Genomic DNA, 20,460 nt, shown 5'->3' with positions numbered 1-20,460 from the left:
TCCTGGAAGCAGCCAATTACGTAGCTGCTTCTGGGAGCCCTGTCCAATTAAGAATGGTGGGCGGACCAGGGAACTGGCAAGCCCAATCAGAGGACCTGTTGCAATGCTCGTCTGACAGCTCCAATCGGAGACGTGGGGCAGAATTTTCTGCCTACCAGGCGGGCGGGCCCGACCCAATCTCTGGGGGGCGGGGAGCCAATCCCCACTGGAGAAGCGGGCCCCACCGCTATTTTAAGTGGTCGGGCCAATTAAGGCCCGCCTAGCATGATGCCCGCCAGGAAGCGCTATGCGCGGGTGGGGGGTGATTCCCCAAATGCGAGTGCGCGCTGTTTCGCGCCTGCGCACGAAAGAGCGCACATCTCCCTGAGGCTAAGTGCTGCCTCAGAGAGATCACTGACACTTTAATATTAAAAATAGAAAAAAAAAATCCTTAACATGTCCCCCTCATGTGACAATGTCACAAGAGATAGGACATGTTCATTAATTACACTAAAACTTTTTTAAAATCCCTACATGAAACCTCATCCCGCTGGTGGATGAGGTTTCATGCTTTTTCTAGTTCCCGCCGGGGCTCCTGGCCTGCCCACCAACCTTAAGGTTGGAAGGGCAGGTCCTTTAATTGTTTGCTGCGGGCCCGCCTTCCTGAAAATTTAAATGGGGCGCGACGACGTCGGGGTTTCTGCCCGACGTCATTCTGTGTCATTTCATGCATCGGTGAGCGGGTTCCACCCCCTGCTCGTCGACGGCAAAATTCAGCCCGTGGTTGCTGTCGATGTAAGCAGGAGAATGGGGAGGCACCTCAAGATGAAGGCACCTCTGAAGAATTATAAAAGTGTAAAAAATCAGTATAGCTTTCAGACCATCAATGTAGAAGGGGATCTCCTCCACAGAATGGCCTGTGGCTGCAGCTGTAACCTTCTGGAATATGCAGCTCTACTGGGGGTGGGCGGGATGGGCTGTAATTAAAGGAGGTCTCGCAGGTCCAGTGGACTGCCTTCGGGAGCTCACCTCTAGGCAACAGCCGACCTCAGCAGCAAGGGGACCACCTGCCACCGGGAAGATCCTGGCATTGTCACCAATTTGTCCCCAAGATGGCACTTCATTAGCTACTCACCACTGCCAATATTCTCTAATTTTTCTCTTGGTCCCAGCTCCGAACCTGTCTCTACGGGACTGCGAAAAGTCAGCCCAATGTCCCCAGCCATTTCAGAGGCACAAAGGAGAAAAATGGATGCTGAGTCAATGAAGCAAAGATTAGGAAGGGTGATGGGATGGGTGTTAAGGAGGGTTTTAAGCAAGAAGTGAGGTGGAGAGGTTTAGGGATGAAATTCCAGAGGACTCAGCCTATAGTCATGGTGGACGATATAGCATTACAGGCAATGCTACATGAATATGATGTATACCCACCACTCTACCGTTGGCTGTTAACTACAATGATTTTCTTTCCTGCTTGAAAACAGAGTGAACCTAATAAATCATAATATACTATTTTCAGCGATACTGCCCCTGGTTCCATTATAAGACATGTTGCATTACTCATTAATTTATACAGGATATTTTTCCCCCACAGATTTTGTCTTCTCATAATATATGCAATGCTAGAAATTTTGGTTTTCAATAGACTTAGTTATGTCTTACTTGTAGTGTCTTCCTCCTCCACACATTGATGACACAGGTAATTGGGAGTGACGAACAAAGAGGATGGAGTGGTTGGATTAAAACACAACACATACCAAGGGGTTGAATTTCCACTCTGTGCATAATTGAGGAAATATGACCAAAATTTGTTTGAAATTGCCCTGCTTAGGTATAGGCTTCAAGTTGCATAACCACAAACTTAAAATCGTCCAAGGACCAGTTCAATCGGGGCAACGTAACAGAACATAATTGTTCCTTTCATTAAAAAGTGCTCATTGATGTATTAAAAACATAGCCTGCTACAGTTCCATTACTACTGCTGAATATAGATATATCATCAAAACTTGGCATTTTAATAAGTGTGTCTAGTACTCCATGTGTGAATAACCTGACTTAAAAGTGCTGAAAATACCTATTAAAAACTATACTGAACCATCTCAGTTTCATTGGTGTACTCTAGCTGGTTTCTTAATGAATTAAATACATTTTGATATGAAAACAATCTTTAAAACATGCCTGAATGCCTATGCATCTAAGAAAATTAGTACAATTTTCTACAACTAGGGCAATTTGTAGAATCTTGCAATTGTGACCGAAGGGAGTGGTCAGTTTTGCGTGCAGGGCCCAATTCTGCTGAATTGAATCTTGAACCAGCATAAAAGATTGTGGAAAATACGGAGCCCAAGTGATCGTAACTCACTTAGGTTTAAAATTGACTAATCTTTTGCATTGGTTTGGCCAATTATGTTGATATAACTAACAGAAACTCAGCGACAAATATAAAAACATTCAAAACAATGGATGGTCCGGGGCTGACAGCATCGAAGTTTCGAAGAAGAGTCATAGTGGACTTGAAATATTGACTGTTTCTCTCTCCACACATGTTGCCAGGCCAGCTGAGGTTTTCCAACAATTTCTGTTTTTATTTCAGATCTCCAGCATCCGCAGCATTTTGCTTTTATTACAGGCATTTGTATTAGATTGAGCGGATTGCAAATGTATTTATAGCTCTGCAAACAGTCATTTAAAACAATAGAGTAAAATAATACAGCTACAAATGATCTCTTTTTAAACTAGAATGTACTTAAACATTTGTTTGAAAATATGCAGCAGCCAAGTTAGTCACAAATATTGCTGACAAGAAACAGGATTTTGTCCTGCTCCCTAGTATCATATGACGAAAAGGACAGTTAGTCGTACTGATATTCTCACCTTTCGTGATTCCTTCTCCTTGATTAAGCTGAGCAAAGAGCTGGGAACGTGCCACAGATGCCTCATCCTTTGATGTTTCTGACAACAGGACTGGAGGGGGCCCAGGAGGGGGAGGAGGCGGAGGCGGGGGACAAGGGCCACAAGATGGCTGAGACATTGCAAGACCCTGAAAACATAGGAAAGACAAACTTTCAGCTGCTATTGTGACAGTGCTCACTATGGCATTAGGCACTCGGCTGTGCGTTATTCATAAAATGGCTGCACAGCATCTTTATTTCATTTTCACTTCAGCATACTGCAGACCTGGTGTTCTGTAAAAAGATTTGCTCTCCCCCACCCCACAAATGAAAATTTAATTTAGACAGTAAGTGGATGCAAATCAAGGAATGCTTAGTCAATACTGAATCGGTGAAATGGGATTATAATTGACTGTTGATTTGCAATTCATTTCCTTCCATTTACAAATTCTCACCCCCACCCCCTCCCGATTCATTGTGTATCCAATCATTTATTCCTACTACAGAATATGGGGTGTTGCAGACCAAAAAATGAAATGTGGCCTGTGAAGAGTGCATGATTATAGGTAGTCCTGTCAGGTTTCTCAATTTTCACGGCCACTTTCTGTGCCCCCTCTTCGTTCTGTTCCCATTTTCCATTGCCCCAGTCTTCTGTTTACAAGTCCACAGTAACATGCCTTAGCATCACAGTGCACAGGTTGAATCTTGAATGAACTCCACTTTGTATCTTACTATCTGATACAATCTGCAGAGAAAACACCAGACAGAAGCTGCCCTGATCACCACTGTCACGTAAAGGTAGCACACTCACTCCGAGTCAGAAGGTCATGGGTTCAAGTCCTGCTCCAGAAACTTGAGCACAAAATCTAGGCTGACACTCCAGTGCAATACTGAGGGAGTGCTACACTGTCTGAAGCGCTGTGTTTTGAATGAGATGTTAAACTGATGCTTCATCTGCCCTCTTGGGCGGATGCAAAAGATACCATGGCACTACTTTGAAAAAGAGTACAGGATTTCTCCTGGTGTCTTGACCAGTACTTCACCAGCTGTAAAATGCTTTGGGACATCCTAGAGGTCATGAAAGGTGCTACATAAACATAAGTTTTCTTTTAAATGCCTTGTTCCCCATATCTGTGTCAATTAAAGTTTATGTACAATATATTCCAGCTGCTACTCCAGGTTGTAATCACTTCCCATTTTTTAAGCAGATCATATACTACTAGTTGGACAGATATTTGATCTCCAAGGCAGTCAAAGGTTATGGGTTGATGGGGTGGGGGGGGCATATAAGAAAGTGGCATTGAGGCCAATATCAGATCAACCATGATCTTATTGAATGACAGAGCAGGCTTGAGGACCCTACTCCTGCTCCTATTTCTTATGTGCAATCAATCTAGTAAAGATGTCTACGGTTACTTCGTAGGCACCTGCCATCAACTCATTCATCTAGCCCTCATCAACTTAAAACATACTGCATGGGTGGAACTGATGCCCAGTGAAGGCCTATGACACAACTTTGCGGAAATAGAATCCTTTTGTGACATAGTCAAGCGTGCATTTGGCCAATCAACTTATTTGCCAATGAATAGAAAATAGGCTTTTAGTGGAAAAAGGGACTCGCAGAAGCAAATGAGGTTAAGCAAGCATCCTCAATGGTTGAGTATAAAACAAAGAATAAACACCAAAAATGAAGTAACAAATTAACGTATTAAGCTAAGTACTAATTATCGGTGAATGTGATTACTAAGCAATTCCCCCCACCCCAAGGGAACTTTTCTCTTTAAATGTATTCATTCTCAGGCTATGAGTGTCACTGGCAAGGCCAGCATTTTATTACCTTTGAGAAGGTGGTGATAGCCTTCTTCTTGATCACTACAAACCATGTGGTACAGGTACTGTCACAGTGCTGTTAACTAGGGAGTTCCAGGATTTTGACCCAAAGGTGATGAAGGAATGGCAATATATGTCCAAGCTAGAATGGTTTCTGACTTGGTGGGAAATTTGGGAGGTGATATTGTGTCAATGCACCTGCTGCCCTTGTCCTCCCAGGAGGTGGTGGTTGCAGGTTTAGGAAGTGCTGTCAACAAGTCTTGGTGAGTTGTTGCAGAGTAATTGTTGTATACAATTTGGGTTCAATAAGGGCATCATATTCTTGCATTACGTTTATACAAGCATCTTCATGTTACTTGTTAAAATTTTATATCAAATTAGTCATTACTCATGGAGCCTTGGCCTATATGATGGTACTTTATTTTGGCACAGTACAGGGCACAGGTTAGTAGGACAGCTATTAAGTGTTAACATGAGTGCTCTCGTAACTTGTATTTTAAAAATTCTTTCATGGGACGTAAGCATCACTGGCTAGGCCAGCATTTTTATTGCCCATCCCTAATTGCTCTTAAGAAGCTGGTGGTGAGCCACTTTCTTGAACCGTTGCAGTCCATGTGGCATAGGTACACCCAGAGTGCTGTTAGGAAGGGAGGTCCAGAATTTTGACCCAGCGACAGCGAAGGAACGGCGATATGGTTCCAAGTCAGGATGGTGTGTCCGGAGATCCCCACTTGAACTTAATTTTCATTTCCTATGGCTCACAATGAAGCAGCTCAGGTTGAATTATTGTATATGTAGATTAAATCCTGTATCTAATGCATAAATAATTCCATGTATAAGCGAAAGATAAGGATCTGACTATAATTTAAACAAAAGTGTCTTTACCGGAGTGAATTTTAAATTTTTGAGTAAGACAGGACCCTACAGATACGAAAATTCTGAAGCAGTCATTGATGGCTTGTCTCCATTCCTAGCTCAGCATATCTGCAACTAAAACTGTCATCCAAGCCTTTGTTACCTCCGTACTCAACTATTTCAATACTTAAACTTGAGCTCATCCAAAACTATACTGCCCATATCCCAACTCGCACCAAGTCCTGTTCACCCATTATCCCTGATCTCGCTGACTTAACACATTGATTCCTGGTTAAGCAAAGACTTGATTTTAAAGTTCTCATTGTTGTGTTCAAAGTCCCCCTTGGCCTTGCCCCTCCCTAGTTCTGTAACCTCCTCCAGCCCTACAATCTTCAGTTCTCTACACTCCTCCAGTTGTAGCCTCTTGTGCATTCCTAATTTTAATCACTGTAGCAGTTGTGCCTTCAGCTGCTTAGGCCCTCAGCTCTGCAATTCCCTCTCTAAACCTCTCCAGCTCTCTCTCCTCCTTTAAGGTGCTCTTTAAAACCTACATATTTGAACAAGCTTTTGATCACATGCTTCAATATTGCTTTATACAGCTTAGTGTCAAACTATGCCACATTACGTTTTTGTAAAGCACCCAGGAATATTTTTACTACTGTAAAGACACGATATAAATGCAAAATTGTTGTTGTTTGTAATGGAGCAATTTACAGGGCAAATTAATGCAAGGGCCTATCGGGCTTGTGGCCAGGGGACTTAGACAACTATAGGGCCCCTACACGTATATTTAATATAACTGTAGTATACGGCATTGTGATACAATGTGCTTTATTACTGATACAGCACTTAGAGATTCTACAAATCTTCATGCATTTCATAAAATGTTTATGATGTAATGGGTGGGAAGATCGTGCTGGTGAGGAGTTCTTGATGTTCAAGGCCCCAAGAATTCTTAGTCCAGCTTTTGTTACGTGTCAACTTTTCTGTCTCCAGATCCCCTTCTACTTCTACCAAAAGGCTTTGTTTCCTCTTGGTGTCAAAACTAATTTAAAACAGACGTGTGCTGGGTGTCAGGCAAAGTAATCAGCAGCCAGTCAGCTGTGAGTGCCCAGTCAGGATCTTGCTGGGAGTTACCATGTAGGCAGCAGTCATCAATGTCTCTCATTGGCTCACTAAAAGGCCCTGATGCGTAGAAATCAGAGCTTTGTGCCTGGGGCAGGGTAACAATTGAAGGCCCTGATAGAAAGAATAGTTAGGGCTTATCAGGCGACCGTGTACCGTCATCTGCAAAAGCCATAGCTTTACAGGATTACCTCAGCTGTTTGTGTTTGCAACAGCTGTTACCCATAGTTCACTAGACTGATCTCTGTGCTCACAGTAGCTGTCATTTAATTTGTTATTTGTAAGAGTTTTAGGAGGCCCCCAGAGGGGACGACTGGACCTAGTGTGCTCTTCTACATAATATAGTCGAGGATATGTACCGCATCTGATACATTTGTATGTCAATTAAAGCCATTTCTTCAGAATCATACATTGAGAAGGTGCCAAATATACGACCTACAACTGATGAATTGGTTCACATCACATTAGGTGTCCAAATATACATACTGAACTTTCATCTGACAGTTACATTTTCTTCCCATGTCCCTCTGTAGTCTCTCCCCTCCTGTGGATGGTTGGGAAGGTTTAGGTTGTGTCTTCTTCATTGTCAGGAGACACACACACACAGAGAAAATCTTTCCACCACCTCTTACACCAACCCTGGTTATAACACTAGAGCTGAGAGAATTGGTCCATCAGGAAGCTCTTGAGTTGATCACTGAGCCACTACAGCTGCTGGAAGAGCTAAACTCCGAACTCATGAGATGTGGTCCCATAACCTGACTGCAATATATGAACGCCTCTCCCACATGTTTTCAGCTGCCCACCTTCCAATACACTAGGTGCCCTCAGCACTTCTCTCCCATATATTAGTTAAACCCAGAATTCCATTCCAATACACTGGGTGCCCTCAGCAGTCCGATTTGGATCCAGACCAAGATGGGTTTGGTGAATACTGCACTGATTCAGCAGCTGTAGTTTGGCTGGGTTATAATATTGGAACTGTTATAACCTACAGTGTGTAGTGTAACAATTCACACAAGCTCCATTTACATATTGCTTTTAAACTCTCAAGACATAGGGCAGAATTTAACAGGTGGCAGGGTTTCCTGCCTCGCTACTTGAAGAGGCTACCCTGCAGCCATTTCGAAGTATCAACTGGCTGGAGATGGGACTTCTGCCTCTCACGTGGGAGGAAGGTCTGCCTCAGAGCTGCCGGTATATCTATTGGCTGATGGATCTGTAGTCCCAGCAGCGTCACCAGGAGCAGTGGCAGTCCCACCAGAGTGCTAAAGCCCACAGGACCAGGTGGGTCTCGCGGTGGGGAGGGGAAGAAAGGGGAATTAAGACTTGGGGGGGGGGTGGGCAAGGCCATGTGGGAAGGGAGTACCCGGGTGGAGGGGACCAATGAGTGACGTGCCCAACACAGCTCTTCCACCCAAGGGTCCAAGCGGGGTGACCTGTTGGGCTTCCCCCTTGGTCCCTGAACTCTTCTCCCCCACCCACAATGGCACAGTGAGTAAGAACACCTATTAGTGAGCAGTGAGTAAGAACACCTATTAGTGAGCCACAAGTTCCACCCCTGGGTCCGTGATGTGTAAGCTGATCCTAGAAGTCCTATGTAAGTGTGCTACAATTGGGTTCAATGCCCTAAGCTGGGCCAGGGCAATGGGGCACCGATTAACATTCCAACATTGAGACCCTATTAGAATGGATAAGTGGGCACAAGCTCAGCTGTATGGCTCTATCTGTTGCGATTTCCCCATCCATGCTCATGATTAAGGAGGACTATGTGGAGGGATGGGGGAGGGGTTAGTGAGGGCTACTAGAGCCTGGGGAAATGCACCTCAGCACAAACAACCTCATAGTAAAATAATAAGATGGGGGAAAATAAGAAAGATAACATTTGCAATTATATATCACCTTTCACAATCTCAGAATGTTCCAAAGCACTTTATAGCCCTTGGAGTACTTCTGAAGTGTAATCATTGTTGTAATGTAGGAAACGAGTCACCCAATTTGCACACAGGAAGCTCCCACAAACAGTACGGTGATGACGCTCAGTTTAATCTGTTTTAGTGATGTTAGCTGTAGGGTAGTTATTGGGCAGGGCACTGGGAAGGTCTAACCTGTCCTTCTTTGAAAGAGTGTCATGGGATCTTACACATCCAGGCCTCAGTTTAATGTCTGATCCAAATGACAGCATCTTCGACCTCGGTAATAATTGGAAAATGCGATAAGAATTGAAGGATTAAACATTAGTGGATATTTCCTGAATGCAGAGCGTCAGCCAATGGGAACTACCACCAGTATAAGGAGATGCCCCATAGAGAATCGCAGGCTTAATACCATGATCTGTACAACACAACCAGCAAGGATGCCAGTTTATTAAGAGCTGCCTCTTTAGGGAATGATCCAGGTGGGCTTTCGTACATGAAGGTTTTAACACCAATTCCTTGACCCTTTTGGAAAATATGGGGCAGAATTTTCCGTGCTCGCTGGCATTGGGCGTGAGCGGACAATATGGCTAGAAGGTCAAAAGTCGGTTTCAGGATGTCATAGTCATAGAGTCGAAGAGGTCTACAGCACAAAAAAAGGCCCTTCGGCCCATCGAGACTGCGCCAGTCAAACAACTACCTAACTGTTCTAATCCTATTTTCCAGCACTAGGCCCATAGCCTTGTATGCCATGGCATCGCAAGTGCACATCCAAATATTTCTTAAATGTTATGAGGGTTTCTGCCTCTATCACCCTTTCAGGCAGCGAGTTCCAGATTCCCACCACCCTCTTGGTGAAAAAATCTTTCCTCACATCACCTCTAAACCTCCTGCCCTTTACCTTAAATCTATGCCCCCTGGTTATTGATTCCTCCACCAAGGGGAAAGGTTCCTTCCTGTCTACCCTATCTATGCCCCTCAAAATTTTATACACCTCAATCATGTGCCCCCTCAATCTCCTCTGCTCCAGGGAAAATAACCCCAGTCTATCCAATCTCTCCTCATAACTAAAACACTCTAGCCCAGGCAACATCCCGGTAAATGTTGTGAAACCAGTTTGCAATTGTTCGCTCTACCCATCGATGGTGGGCCATGTTTCCTGCTGTCGGACACCGGGAATCTCATTGTAATACATCTGCAAATTATTATAAGCCCAGCTCAGTGGAATCATCCGCCCACACTGGATCATCTGAGCATGTCAGCGTGATTGCATGCTAACATGTTTCACAACTGTATGTAAGCAACGTGCACCTGGTGGGCTGCACCTCGCTCGGGATTTTAAGGTTTGTTTGCCTACCTTGCTTTGGGCAGCACTCACAGTTATCAGTGCCAGGCTTCGCAGGCAGCACCACATCGCTTTTAGGGGGGCTCTGGGGCTGGTCTCTACCAACCAGTTCAGCCATAACATGGGGATGGATTCTCAATGGCTGCAGGGCTAGGGCTTGCTTGGGGAAGGGGAGGAAGTGGTCTCAGGCAAGGGAACAGGCTGCAGGGTGAGGGGTGTACTGGGGAAAGGGTATATCACAGGGTTTGTGTGGGGGCATAAGTTGATCTGTGCAAGTGGCATCCTCTTCTGCGCAGCATTGGCACTGATCATCACTGCCATCGCCTACAAAGCTGGAGTGGTAATGTTGCTGCTCTTCCTGCTGCCAGAGTGGGGGTAGAGGACATCATGGCGGGCCTCCATGGCATCCAAAAGATGCTCGAGGGATGCGTCACTAAACCGCAGGGCTGCAGTCTTCTTGCCTTTTGGGGACATGTCTTCTTTGCAGCAGTCCTGGTCTGCAAGCACTGAGAGGTGTGTGTGAGGTTGCACTTTAAATGTGGTGCCTGGCGTAATGAGGTGACGAGGTGATGGCGTGGCGGGTGAATTGGAGCACGCCCGCCAATGAAACGGCATGTTTCCCAGGAATGCATGACTAATGAGGAGGGATTGGGATGAAAAGCCGCCATTGCGACTGGCGGATAAAACGTCCTTTTTCCTGCCCAATACCACACTTAGTGGACCGTTCCACCCATGGTCTTTCAGGAGAAGCAGAGGCCGGGATTTTCCAGCCCCAGCGCAGCGGGTCCTGCTGCGGTGGGTCATTCAAAAGTCCATTGACTTCAGCGGGACCAGAAGATCCCACCAGCGGGAGGGGACAGAAAATTCCAGCCAGGAACTTGGCTCTTTACCCAACACACACACTGAGCAGGTGTACAGCTACATTGAACACAGGCCTTTTGTTAAGGCATTTCTTCACTGAAAACAAAATGAAGTGAGTACCCACTCGCCGTCCCATTATAAGACCACCTGTTTCAATTGAACACAGCAGCCAGTGACATACAACCCTTGCAAGTTAACAGCTGAACAGCAGCCGACTACGTTTTTGGGGCTGTAAATGGTCTTTGGAGAGTGAACAAAGAATTGCTCAGTAGGAATTATTTACCAAGAACATAAACATTTCATCAGCGTCTGTTGTGTATTGTCAGATCCCCAGGTGCCCATAACCACTGCATTAACTCTACACAATTAATAATATCCAGCCAGTCACATGGATCCTCCTTGACATAGGCTTCTGTTTGGCTGTATTTTTAATTGTACTGTACTGTTTTATTCAAATATACTTGCACAGGATGAACATTCACTAAGATATACCAGAATCAGGAAATTCAACACCAGGAAATATTGAAAACTGAAAAATTAAAATTAAAAAAATGACAATGAAAGGAGAGGACACTAAGAAAAAGGGGAAAGTAATGAAGGCTTGAATTTATATATCACCACTTCTCATGTTTTCTAAAGGTCCTCCTAACTGCAAATTCTTAACACTTAGTAATATTTCAATCTCACACTTTGTAGATGTCACAGATGGCAGTAGATTATACATAGGAAGGGGTATTTTACATTGTCCTACTGGAGATATTTCAACAATGGTGAAGTGAACGGATAATTTATTACATCTTCCAGTGCGGGACCTCAAGGAAGGGAGATGGTCAGTTTGAAATTAAAGAGCTGGCTCAACAATCTTAAACAAAAGACAAATGTAGATTTATGTAGCACCTTCCACATTCTCAGGATGTCCCAGAGCTCTTCGGCAGCAACAAACCACTTATGAGACATAGTTACTGTCGACAAACACTGCAAACCAATTCTGTTTTCAGCCAGATCCCACAAACAGCAAGGAGACGAAAGGCAGGTTTTGGTGGTATGAGCTGGGATGGGTATTGGGCAGAACACCAAGAGATTTTAATGCCCTTCTTTGAAGAACTGCCACCAGAACAGGCAAGTTTAATGTCTCATCCAAACAACAATACATCACTCCCTCAGTTTCATCCAGAAGTGTCAGCATAGAATATGTCCCTCGGGGTATGAAACTCCCATTTTCTGACTCAGGAATGAGGGTGCTACAAAATGCCAAGCTAACAGGGTGGGCAAGTGTCAAAAATAACAGGGTCCTTTGTGGCAATTTCTCATTGTTTTTATTTTCAACTGCACCTTAGATAGAATCAGGCAGGACATGAGCAATAAAAACAGAGAATATTGGTAATAAAAGGCAGGTTGATAGGCTGCTGGACAATGCACTTCTTTTCTTTTTATCCCAGTTGTTTTGAGGATCACAATCTCAAAGAGAACTGTTTCACATTACTACTTCTGTTGCCAAGCTGATGTACACTTTGTATCAGTGAACAAAACTGGAGGGAAGTTACACTGATCTGCTTATTTTTCAAGTTCTATTGTTAATGGGATTTTATAAGAATTACATCAGCTGTTTGCTTTACTGAGGCAATTCAGGAAATTCCAAATTATAAAACCCTGTGCATTACCCTCAGGGAACAGCCACTTCGACACCAGTTTGCATTGTCTGCTGCTTACATAAAGAGTCCCACGGATCGAGCAAGAACAATTCAGAATGGTTCGGCTCAGGTCAGTTCAACTTAATATATTCATTCAAGAATCATACACACACAAACATATAAAACTTCTTACAGTATCACGATGCAAAGAACTTTTCTATGAGGTTCTGAAAATTGCAGCCTCGTTACATCTTTTTGTAATTACAGGACATGATTTCTGTCCTGACTTCTAAACAAGACACCCAAATTTAAGTCCCTGGGTTTAATGTACCCTTCAAATATCTCTTTGGAGTTCCAAGATTGGGGGCGAATAAAGGAAGTCCTTAATTGGGGCTTTTCTCACAGTTCTCAGTCAGAACTATTAAGGCCTTATGTTAGGGCTGAAGCCCCAAACTGTGCACCTGAAAATATACTGATGTTCATCCAAGTAAGAAGAATAAAATCCTGAAAATCTAAATGAAAAATACGATATGATCAGTCATGCAAGTTAACTAGATTACCCCAAAAAACAGGCACAAGGATTGTAATGTGTGAATAACTTGTACCCATTCACTATGATGCAGGCAGGATGTTAAATTCAGGTTCTCTTGTTTTAAATGATTACTGCACACTGCCAGCGCTCTGCATGCTGCTCACTGGCTGCGTGCATCCGCAGAGGGCCCGATGTTGCGAGTGCTTACAACTGCTTAAAGCCAGCCTGCACCTCTCAAAGGGAAGGTGTATTGTGGTTGGAACAGAAGCTGGGAGAGTTTTAAAAGTGAAAAAAAGGAAGACTTGCATTTATATAGTGCCTTTCACAACCTCAGGATGTCCCAAAGCACTTTACAATGAAATGTAGTCACTGCTGTAATATAGAAAACACTCAGCTAGCTCCCACAAAAAAGTAATGGGATGAAAATGGGATGAATCTGTTTTTTGATGTTGATTAAAGGATAAATATTGGCCAGGGCACCTGGAATAACTTCCCTGTTCTTCTTCGAAATAGCGCTGTGGGATCTTTTACATTCACCAGTTATATAGGCCTCTGTTTAACATTTGATCCAAAAGATGGCACCACGGACAGTGCACCACTCCCTCAGAACTGCACTGGACTTGATCAGGTCTTGGAATGGACCTTGAACCCATAATTTTATGACACAGAGGCGAGAGTTCTACCAACTGAGCCACAGCTGAAACTGTCAACAATGGCTGACTAAGATGGACAGTGTGCACCAAGTTCTCAGTCACTGTGCTCGAGGTCTTGATGGAAGAGGTGGAACAGAGGGGGTATGTCCAGTATACTCAGGGGCTCAGATGGCCCTCCAGACTCATGCTCAGGAGGCAATGGGAAGAGATAGCTGCAGAGGTCAATGGCAGTATAGCTGTAAGGCCAGTGAATTTATCTTCAATGCCATGTCCTACTGACTGCATCACTTGACTCATCCACTGCTCAATTCACTATGCCCTAATCACTCATTCTGTAACCCAGTCAAGCAGCAGAGAAACAGCAGGAAGACAGTCAAGATGAAGAGACACCGTCACTCTCATAGATGTAGCCACCACTAATACTGCACATATTTTAGAGCATAGTATAGAGGTGGGATCTGCAGATGATGAGAAACCAGGCACAAGTGCACAGGAGTCAGGGCCATGCAAAAGGATAGCACAGGTGCCAACTCACCAGAGGGCTAGGTCACACACTAGTTCTGCTTCAGAGTGCTCAGATGAGGTCTTTGAATCGCTAGACTGCAGAAGCTTCTGTATACACCCAAATCCTTGTACTGGAAACCCTGCCAGAAAGCATGCAATTAATGTCAAAAAGCATGGAAAAGCCTGCCATCAACTTGGCAAAGGGCTTTGCAGAGAGCTTGGAGCCCATCCTTTCCAGTGTGGAATGGGTGGTCATCTCCACCTGCACCTTTGGAACCAACCATGATGCAATGCCTGAAGGTCAATGTCTCAGCTTCCATTGCAGCAGAAGCAGCTTCCACCAGGAATCTAAGTGCTGCAGTGAAAGCTCAGACTGCTGTCATGCAAGATCAACTTGCTGCCATTGTGGCTGTGGATACCAGGGTTCAAAAGGGCAATCCAATAGATTATTAAGATTGCTAATGTGCTGCTCCAAGAAAGTGGTAGTAACTCCATGAAGCTTGAACTTGCTGTCCTCAGTCAGGATGACAGCATTTGTGCTCTTACACTGGCTACAACTCCAGTGCCTTTGCTGTTGTCCGTCAGTCAGCCCAGACTATTGCAGTCCAGGCCAAGATAGTGCAATATGAAGCTGGGCCCTTCCAGATCCAGAGTTGCTCAAGGTTGCCACCAAGGCCATCTGCAGTGTTCTCAACTGAAGGGCAGCAACCTTCCACTAGCTAGGTTGCATCAGCCAAGTACCTTGTAGAAGCACAAGGACAGGCAAAGGCTTACGGGAGAGGCACAAGGGTGACATTTTTAATGCATTATGTGAATTTGTAAATTTGGTTTGGAATGTATATTTTGTGTTGTATTCTTGCATTGTGGGAAAGAGGACAATGTGATGGTTATATTATTGTGTTGTTGGGTTGGAGTAATTTTAATGATATCCCAAAGACTAAAGCTATAAACACTCTAACATTTATTTTCACATATTTACAGATTATGGGGAACATTTCTATACACTTTTGGCCATGCTTGCTTCTTTCTTACTTTCACTTTGAGACTTCCCCAGTCTACATCACATGATTGGATGTCACGCCCTTCTATGACATCACAGGCTATTACAGTTAACCCTTTATGGACTTACTCTAATATACTCCATTATACTACAAATGTCAGTGACAGAGGAAAGGCAAAGAGTGGCAGGACTGTTGGTAAATAGGGAGGTGTTACTGGTATCGCTCCTGAGTTATTTGATGATGTTGCACCCAGGCAGTAAAGTGCTGTCTATGTTGTAGCCTCCTTTCCTCTTAGTGTTCTTTCACTTCCGCCTATTCCTCAGCTTCTCACCTAACAGGTGTAGCAAGACCGGTTCCCTCATTATGGTCAGGCTGTGCAGCATATCACAATACTTGAGACCCACTCAGTGAGTGCTGCAGGGTTCCTCCTGAGTGGTCCAGCGAAAGCATTACTTGAGAATGCCAATGGTGTGCTCTATAATGTTCCATGTGGACGTATGGGTCTCATTGTAAGCTTGCTGCTTGTGTGCATAAGTTCTGGACTGGAGCCCTAAGCCATGTCATGAGTGGTTAACCCTTGTTGCCCAGTAGCCACCCTTGAATTTGCTGTGGTGGTTTCAAATACATTAAGACTACCACAGAACAAACAAATTAAGACCACTGCCAGGAAACCAGACATTTCGCTGAATATTAAGCTGCCTGTGGTCACATACCAGGTGCACCTTGAGGAAGTGAAATCCCTTTCAGTTCAAGAAAATGAGTAGACAGGAGGTGGGAGCAGTAATGTATGTGCAATCAACAGCACTCTGCACCAATCCAAGCAAACCCTTGTGCTAACTCTGCCTGCTTGCCTTGAGAAGAGAGAACGAGAGGAGGTTGGCTCTCTTTGCCTCGAGAGCCTCAGTGATCATTTTTAGGCACCAGTGTACTGCAAACTGCAAGATGTTGTTTATAACGCTAACAGCAGTCTGGAAGAAGCTAGATGCATAAAAATACACAGCCAGTCAACTTAACAGTCCCAGGCAACACACCTTGCCCTTGCTCTGAGGCTGCAGTTGTGGCTGCACCAAGCGACAGATTTTAGTCCTGACCTCTTAGATGTCTCAAACATTGGATATCACTGAAGTTCAAGCAAGAGAATTCCTGCTGTGGGCCCTTCTACCTCCACCATCTTCTAGCAGCTTGTCCTGCTATGCATGGCTTCTCTTCATTCCCCAGACATACTCAATTCCAAGAGGAGGTCTTTTAGGCCACCTGTGTCTGGGAGCAACTGTTTCAGCACAAGTTTTTAAAGCCACCAAAAGTATTTGAGCACCATCCAGACCACTCCTTGTACAGTTTTGAAACTTCAGTCAAGTATGGGGAAGCATCCAAAATGCACTGCATTGCAACAACAATCAGAAGAAATAATTCAGCAACTAACCTGTAATTAGTTCATGACCTCTTTAAATAGCACTAGCAGGGGCAATGTGCCTTCTAACTCCTGTTTTATGCGCACAACTGGCTTGTTGCACTGTACAGTTCCTTTGAGATTGACTCATGGTCACGCATCTTAAAGGGATGTTGCTTGTGTGCGGCCTGTTTGCTCCCTGCACGGCACATTTCTGATTGAAAAGCATGGCCCACACAGCTTAGAGGGAACACTGGTGGGGAGTCCTTCACGCCGTTTAACAGTGTGCAGCTGTGTGAAGACAGGGCTCAGGATGGAGCGTGGAACTTGATAATTAACTTAATAATCGTGTTAACTCAGTGTTACACGCCCGACTGGCGCATGATCTGGCTGCTCTGCATGGTTCTAGTGGTTGTTAGGTACATTTGCACAAACTCCTTTAATAGTATGGTGTCCCATGTGCTTCACATCAGGAGTATATGCATGAATTGGAGACATAATTCTTAAACTTTAGGGGGTCTCGCAGCTTCCAAAAACGAGTGTTACAGAGCTCAATTTCTCTCCCATTGTCTATAGAGTGCAGCAAGAGATTAGCATTTTGGTGATAGATCCTTTGTGAGAAGATAAGAAAATCCATAAATAATGTGAATGGAAAAAAGGGGAAAATCACAATTTTTCTTTTGATTTATACATCTGCTGACCTACTTAGTCAGTGTTGACTTTGGGTCAGAGAATATACTAAAATATGAGAAGGGCAGCAGGGAGCAAATGTAATGCTTACAGGAAGTGAGTATAGGACTTCCAATACATTATAGATTGATACAGTAGCTAGTTCGATATTTGGTGTCAGGTACAACTTATTGCAATAGTGGAATACTCCTCCGTTGTGGAAGCTTCCTTAGGATTCCTAGGAAACCTGTGTCACCTAGAAATTCTCAGGCCGGTGTGAACTGGGTGCAGATCCCTCTGTTTGGACTTATAGGACTGAACTGAGATGCACTTGATATTTGGCCTCAGGCCTAAGGTGACCACTCTGGTGTAGGTTTCAGTACATGACCTCTCATCTCCAACTGCCCCATGCTCCCACTATGGGTCGCTCCACATATCCATCTGCGGGATGCAATGCTTTCTTGCCAACTGGCAACCAAACAAACTCGACCGGATGATTTTTAAAAGTCTGTTTGATTGACCTCCTGAGGTTGTTCACAGTAACTTTGTGAAAACTCCAGAAATGCCCTGGAGGGTTGGTAACCGTGCCTGGACTTCATTGACACAGACCAGTGAGCTGTGAACCCCTGCTGGGCCTCCCCAGGCAGCTCGCCGACTAGTAGTTTGGAATTTCATACTGCAATGTCACTGTGAGTGTTTACAGGGGAACAGCAGGCAGGCAAGCAGGGGCCAATAACAGTCTGTGGGACTGCAGCACAGGAGGAGAGAACCACTCCCACGCCTCTCTGGCTTCACATGCTTGGTGGTAGCCTGCAGCATTCCCTCAAAGGACTATGGCTAAACTGCATCTAGAACAAGTTTTTCTGAATGCAGCCAATTTGGCAGAAATCAATGGCAAAGATAATTGGGAGATATATATAGCATGTGGCTGATCCAAAATCACTTGTTTTACATTGTCGCCCAAAGTTAAAATTACTCCTATACTGTATTCAAAAGTGCTGACCGAATCTCAGAATCGAGGAAGAGTTTTAATAATGATATAATCTGAGTGGGCTCATCATCTTCATTTATCTTTGAGCTTCTGGAGTCCAGATGGCAAGGGTCACGGCAGCCACCTTTAAGCTGTTAGGATGGGTTCCCTCACTCCACTGGCAAAACTGCAGATAACTCTGGAATCAGGATGAGGGAAAGGTGTGAGCGATGGATTTGTGAGAAATCCGAGTATATTGACTTTGGTCTCCTTGAATCTGAACCACATAATAATATCAAATGTAATGGAACATTTTCTCTCAGCCAAAGATGTGTGCATTATGTAAACTTGCCTTCATGGAATGCCATGCGTGGTTCTATTTTGATATTCTACAATTTCTATTAATGGTACAATTCCACCCCCACCCCAAACAGCTATGGATTCCTTAGTGTACTGTGGCAGCGCAATATCTGATCTGAACTTCATGCTTTCGCTTCTAATCGGGCTTAACGGATCATAATTAAACAAAACAGTGTGTGTTGGGATCACAGTAAAACACCTCAGGGTGCTTTTCCTGTGCCAATCCTCAGCTAAGAGGGAATGTCAAGTGCTGATTCAGCTGGTCACAAATCCTCAAGATATGTGTACACAATCACTCCATTTCAAAAAGAAAAGAAGGCTCAAACAGCTGAAAAAAATGAGCTAAAGTAATCCTCCAATTTTACTATGTAAAAGGTGCCTAACAAGGTTAAACAACGCAGTAGAGGTTGGAGATAGGCAGGCTGGAAGAAGGAGGGCTACACAAAGTAATTCTCTGCACAAATATATTTTCTTTCTTTCCCCATTTCCTCCATCCCTCCCTTCCCAATCCCGCCTGTGGTAGCTGATCAAGGCACAGGCAGAGAAGCCTGGAGCTCGCCTGTGCAAAACTTTTCTTCGCCTTTTGTTGAAAGATTGAAGGTGATTGGCTTGTATTTTGCCCGCAATGGATATAAGTTAGAAGAAAGATCCTGGATTTATGTAGCAACTTTCAAAACCTCAAGACATTCCAAAACACTTTACAGTCAATGAAGTACCTTCGTCACTATTGTAATGTAGCAAATAACTTGCACACAGCAAGGTCCCACAAACAGCAAGATGATAATTGTCAGATCATTTGTATTTAGTAATGTTGGTTGTGGAATAAACTTTGGCCAAAACACCAGCTCTTTGAAATAGTGCCATGGGATCTTTTATGTCCATCTGAGAGGGTAGTCGGCCTTTTTTTAATGTCCCATTGACAGGCTGCACTCTCTCAGTATTACACTGACGTGTCAGCCTAGATTTTGTGTTAAAATATCTGGAGGGGGCGCCTGAATGCGCTACTCTTTGACTCGGAGGCAAGAGAGCTACCAACGAGATACGGCTGATATGGGGAAGGATGAGGGAAAATGGAGCTGCCGCCCCTAGATCCAACGTCATTAAGAATATTCCTCCCTCTTTCAAGAATTAGGAGAATTTGCCCCCTCACACACAGCGTTCTTGGACTAGGGAGTGTTTCACTATAAGTGGTTATTAAAGCAGACTACCACATAATTCAAAAAGTAACTACATAAGAATTTCAAATGGGTGAATATGAAAGGATACAGAACAAGAGAGGGAAATGTACTGAGAACAGATAGTTCCAGTTAAGGAATTGGCATCAGTACAAGGACAATGGGTCAAATGACTTCCTTCTGTGTTGTATTCATGAGGTCGCAGCCTTGTTCACTGCAAGCACTTTCACAACCAATTCAGAAGGTTGTGGTTTCAAATCCAAATCCAGAGTCTTTAGCAGATCATCTAAGCTGACACCTCAGATGAAACATCAAACTGAGGCACCATGGGCTCCCTCAGGTGTACGTAAAAGATCCCACAAACAACACCACTAAAAATCTGATCATTTATCTAATCTTGTTTGTGAGAGTTTGCTGTGTGCAAACTGACTGTCATATTCCTACACTACAACAGAGGCAACATTTCAAAAGTAATAATGTGATGAAAGGTGTTTTGGGACATTCTAAAACCATGGAAGGCCCTACATAAATGCAATTTTATATTCTATATTTTCCTTCTGAATCATGTACAGTACTTTCATTGAGTCCATTTCAGATGTCCATTTACACTTGAGACTGGATTTTTGTTCTGGTTCGGGACCTCGATGTCAGGCATGTTTTAGATCCCAATCCACCATCGTGTTGGCGCACTACGTGATTATTGACCAGCTGACAAATCAGTGGTCAGGGTACATATTTGGTGTCCAATTAAGGATGGTGGGTGTGCTCCTGAAGCT

General features: G+C 44.1%; 1 protein-coding gene across 2 annotated transcripts in view; it reads right to left on the bottom strand.

Moving 5' to 3' along the window:
- Nucleotides 1-20,460, bottom strand: part of cap2 (cyclase associated actin cytoskeleton regulatory protein 2) — a 245,818-nt gene that overhangs the window by 32,868 nt on the left and 192,490 nt on the right. For both annotated transcript variants that reach the window (XM_078539281.1, XM_078539280.1), the window contains exon 8: nucleotides 2,851-3,016. In XM_078539281.1, the coding sequence (XP_078395407.1) occupies nucleotides 2,851-3,016 (166 nt within the window). The remainder of the gene's footprint in view (nucleotides 1-2,850; nucleotides 3,017-20,460) is intronic.

This window comes from Cetorhinus maximus, chromosome 3 (genome assembly GCF_964194155.1).
Source record: "Cetorhinus maximus chromosome 3, sCetMax3.hap1.1, whole genome shotgun sequence".
NCBI lineage: Eukaryota > Metazoa > Chordata > Chondrichthyes > Lamniformes > Cetorhinidae > Cetorhinus > Cetorhinus maximus.
Note: the sequence above shows the minus strand (reverse complement) of the source record. Positions and strands in the feature narration are given on the sequence as shown.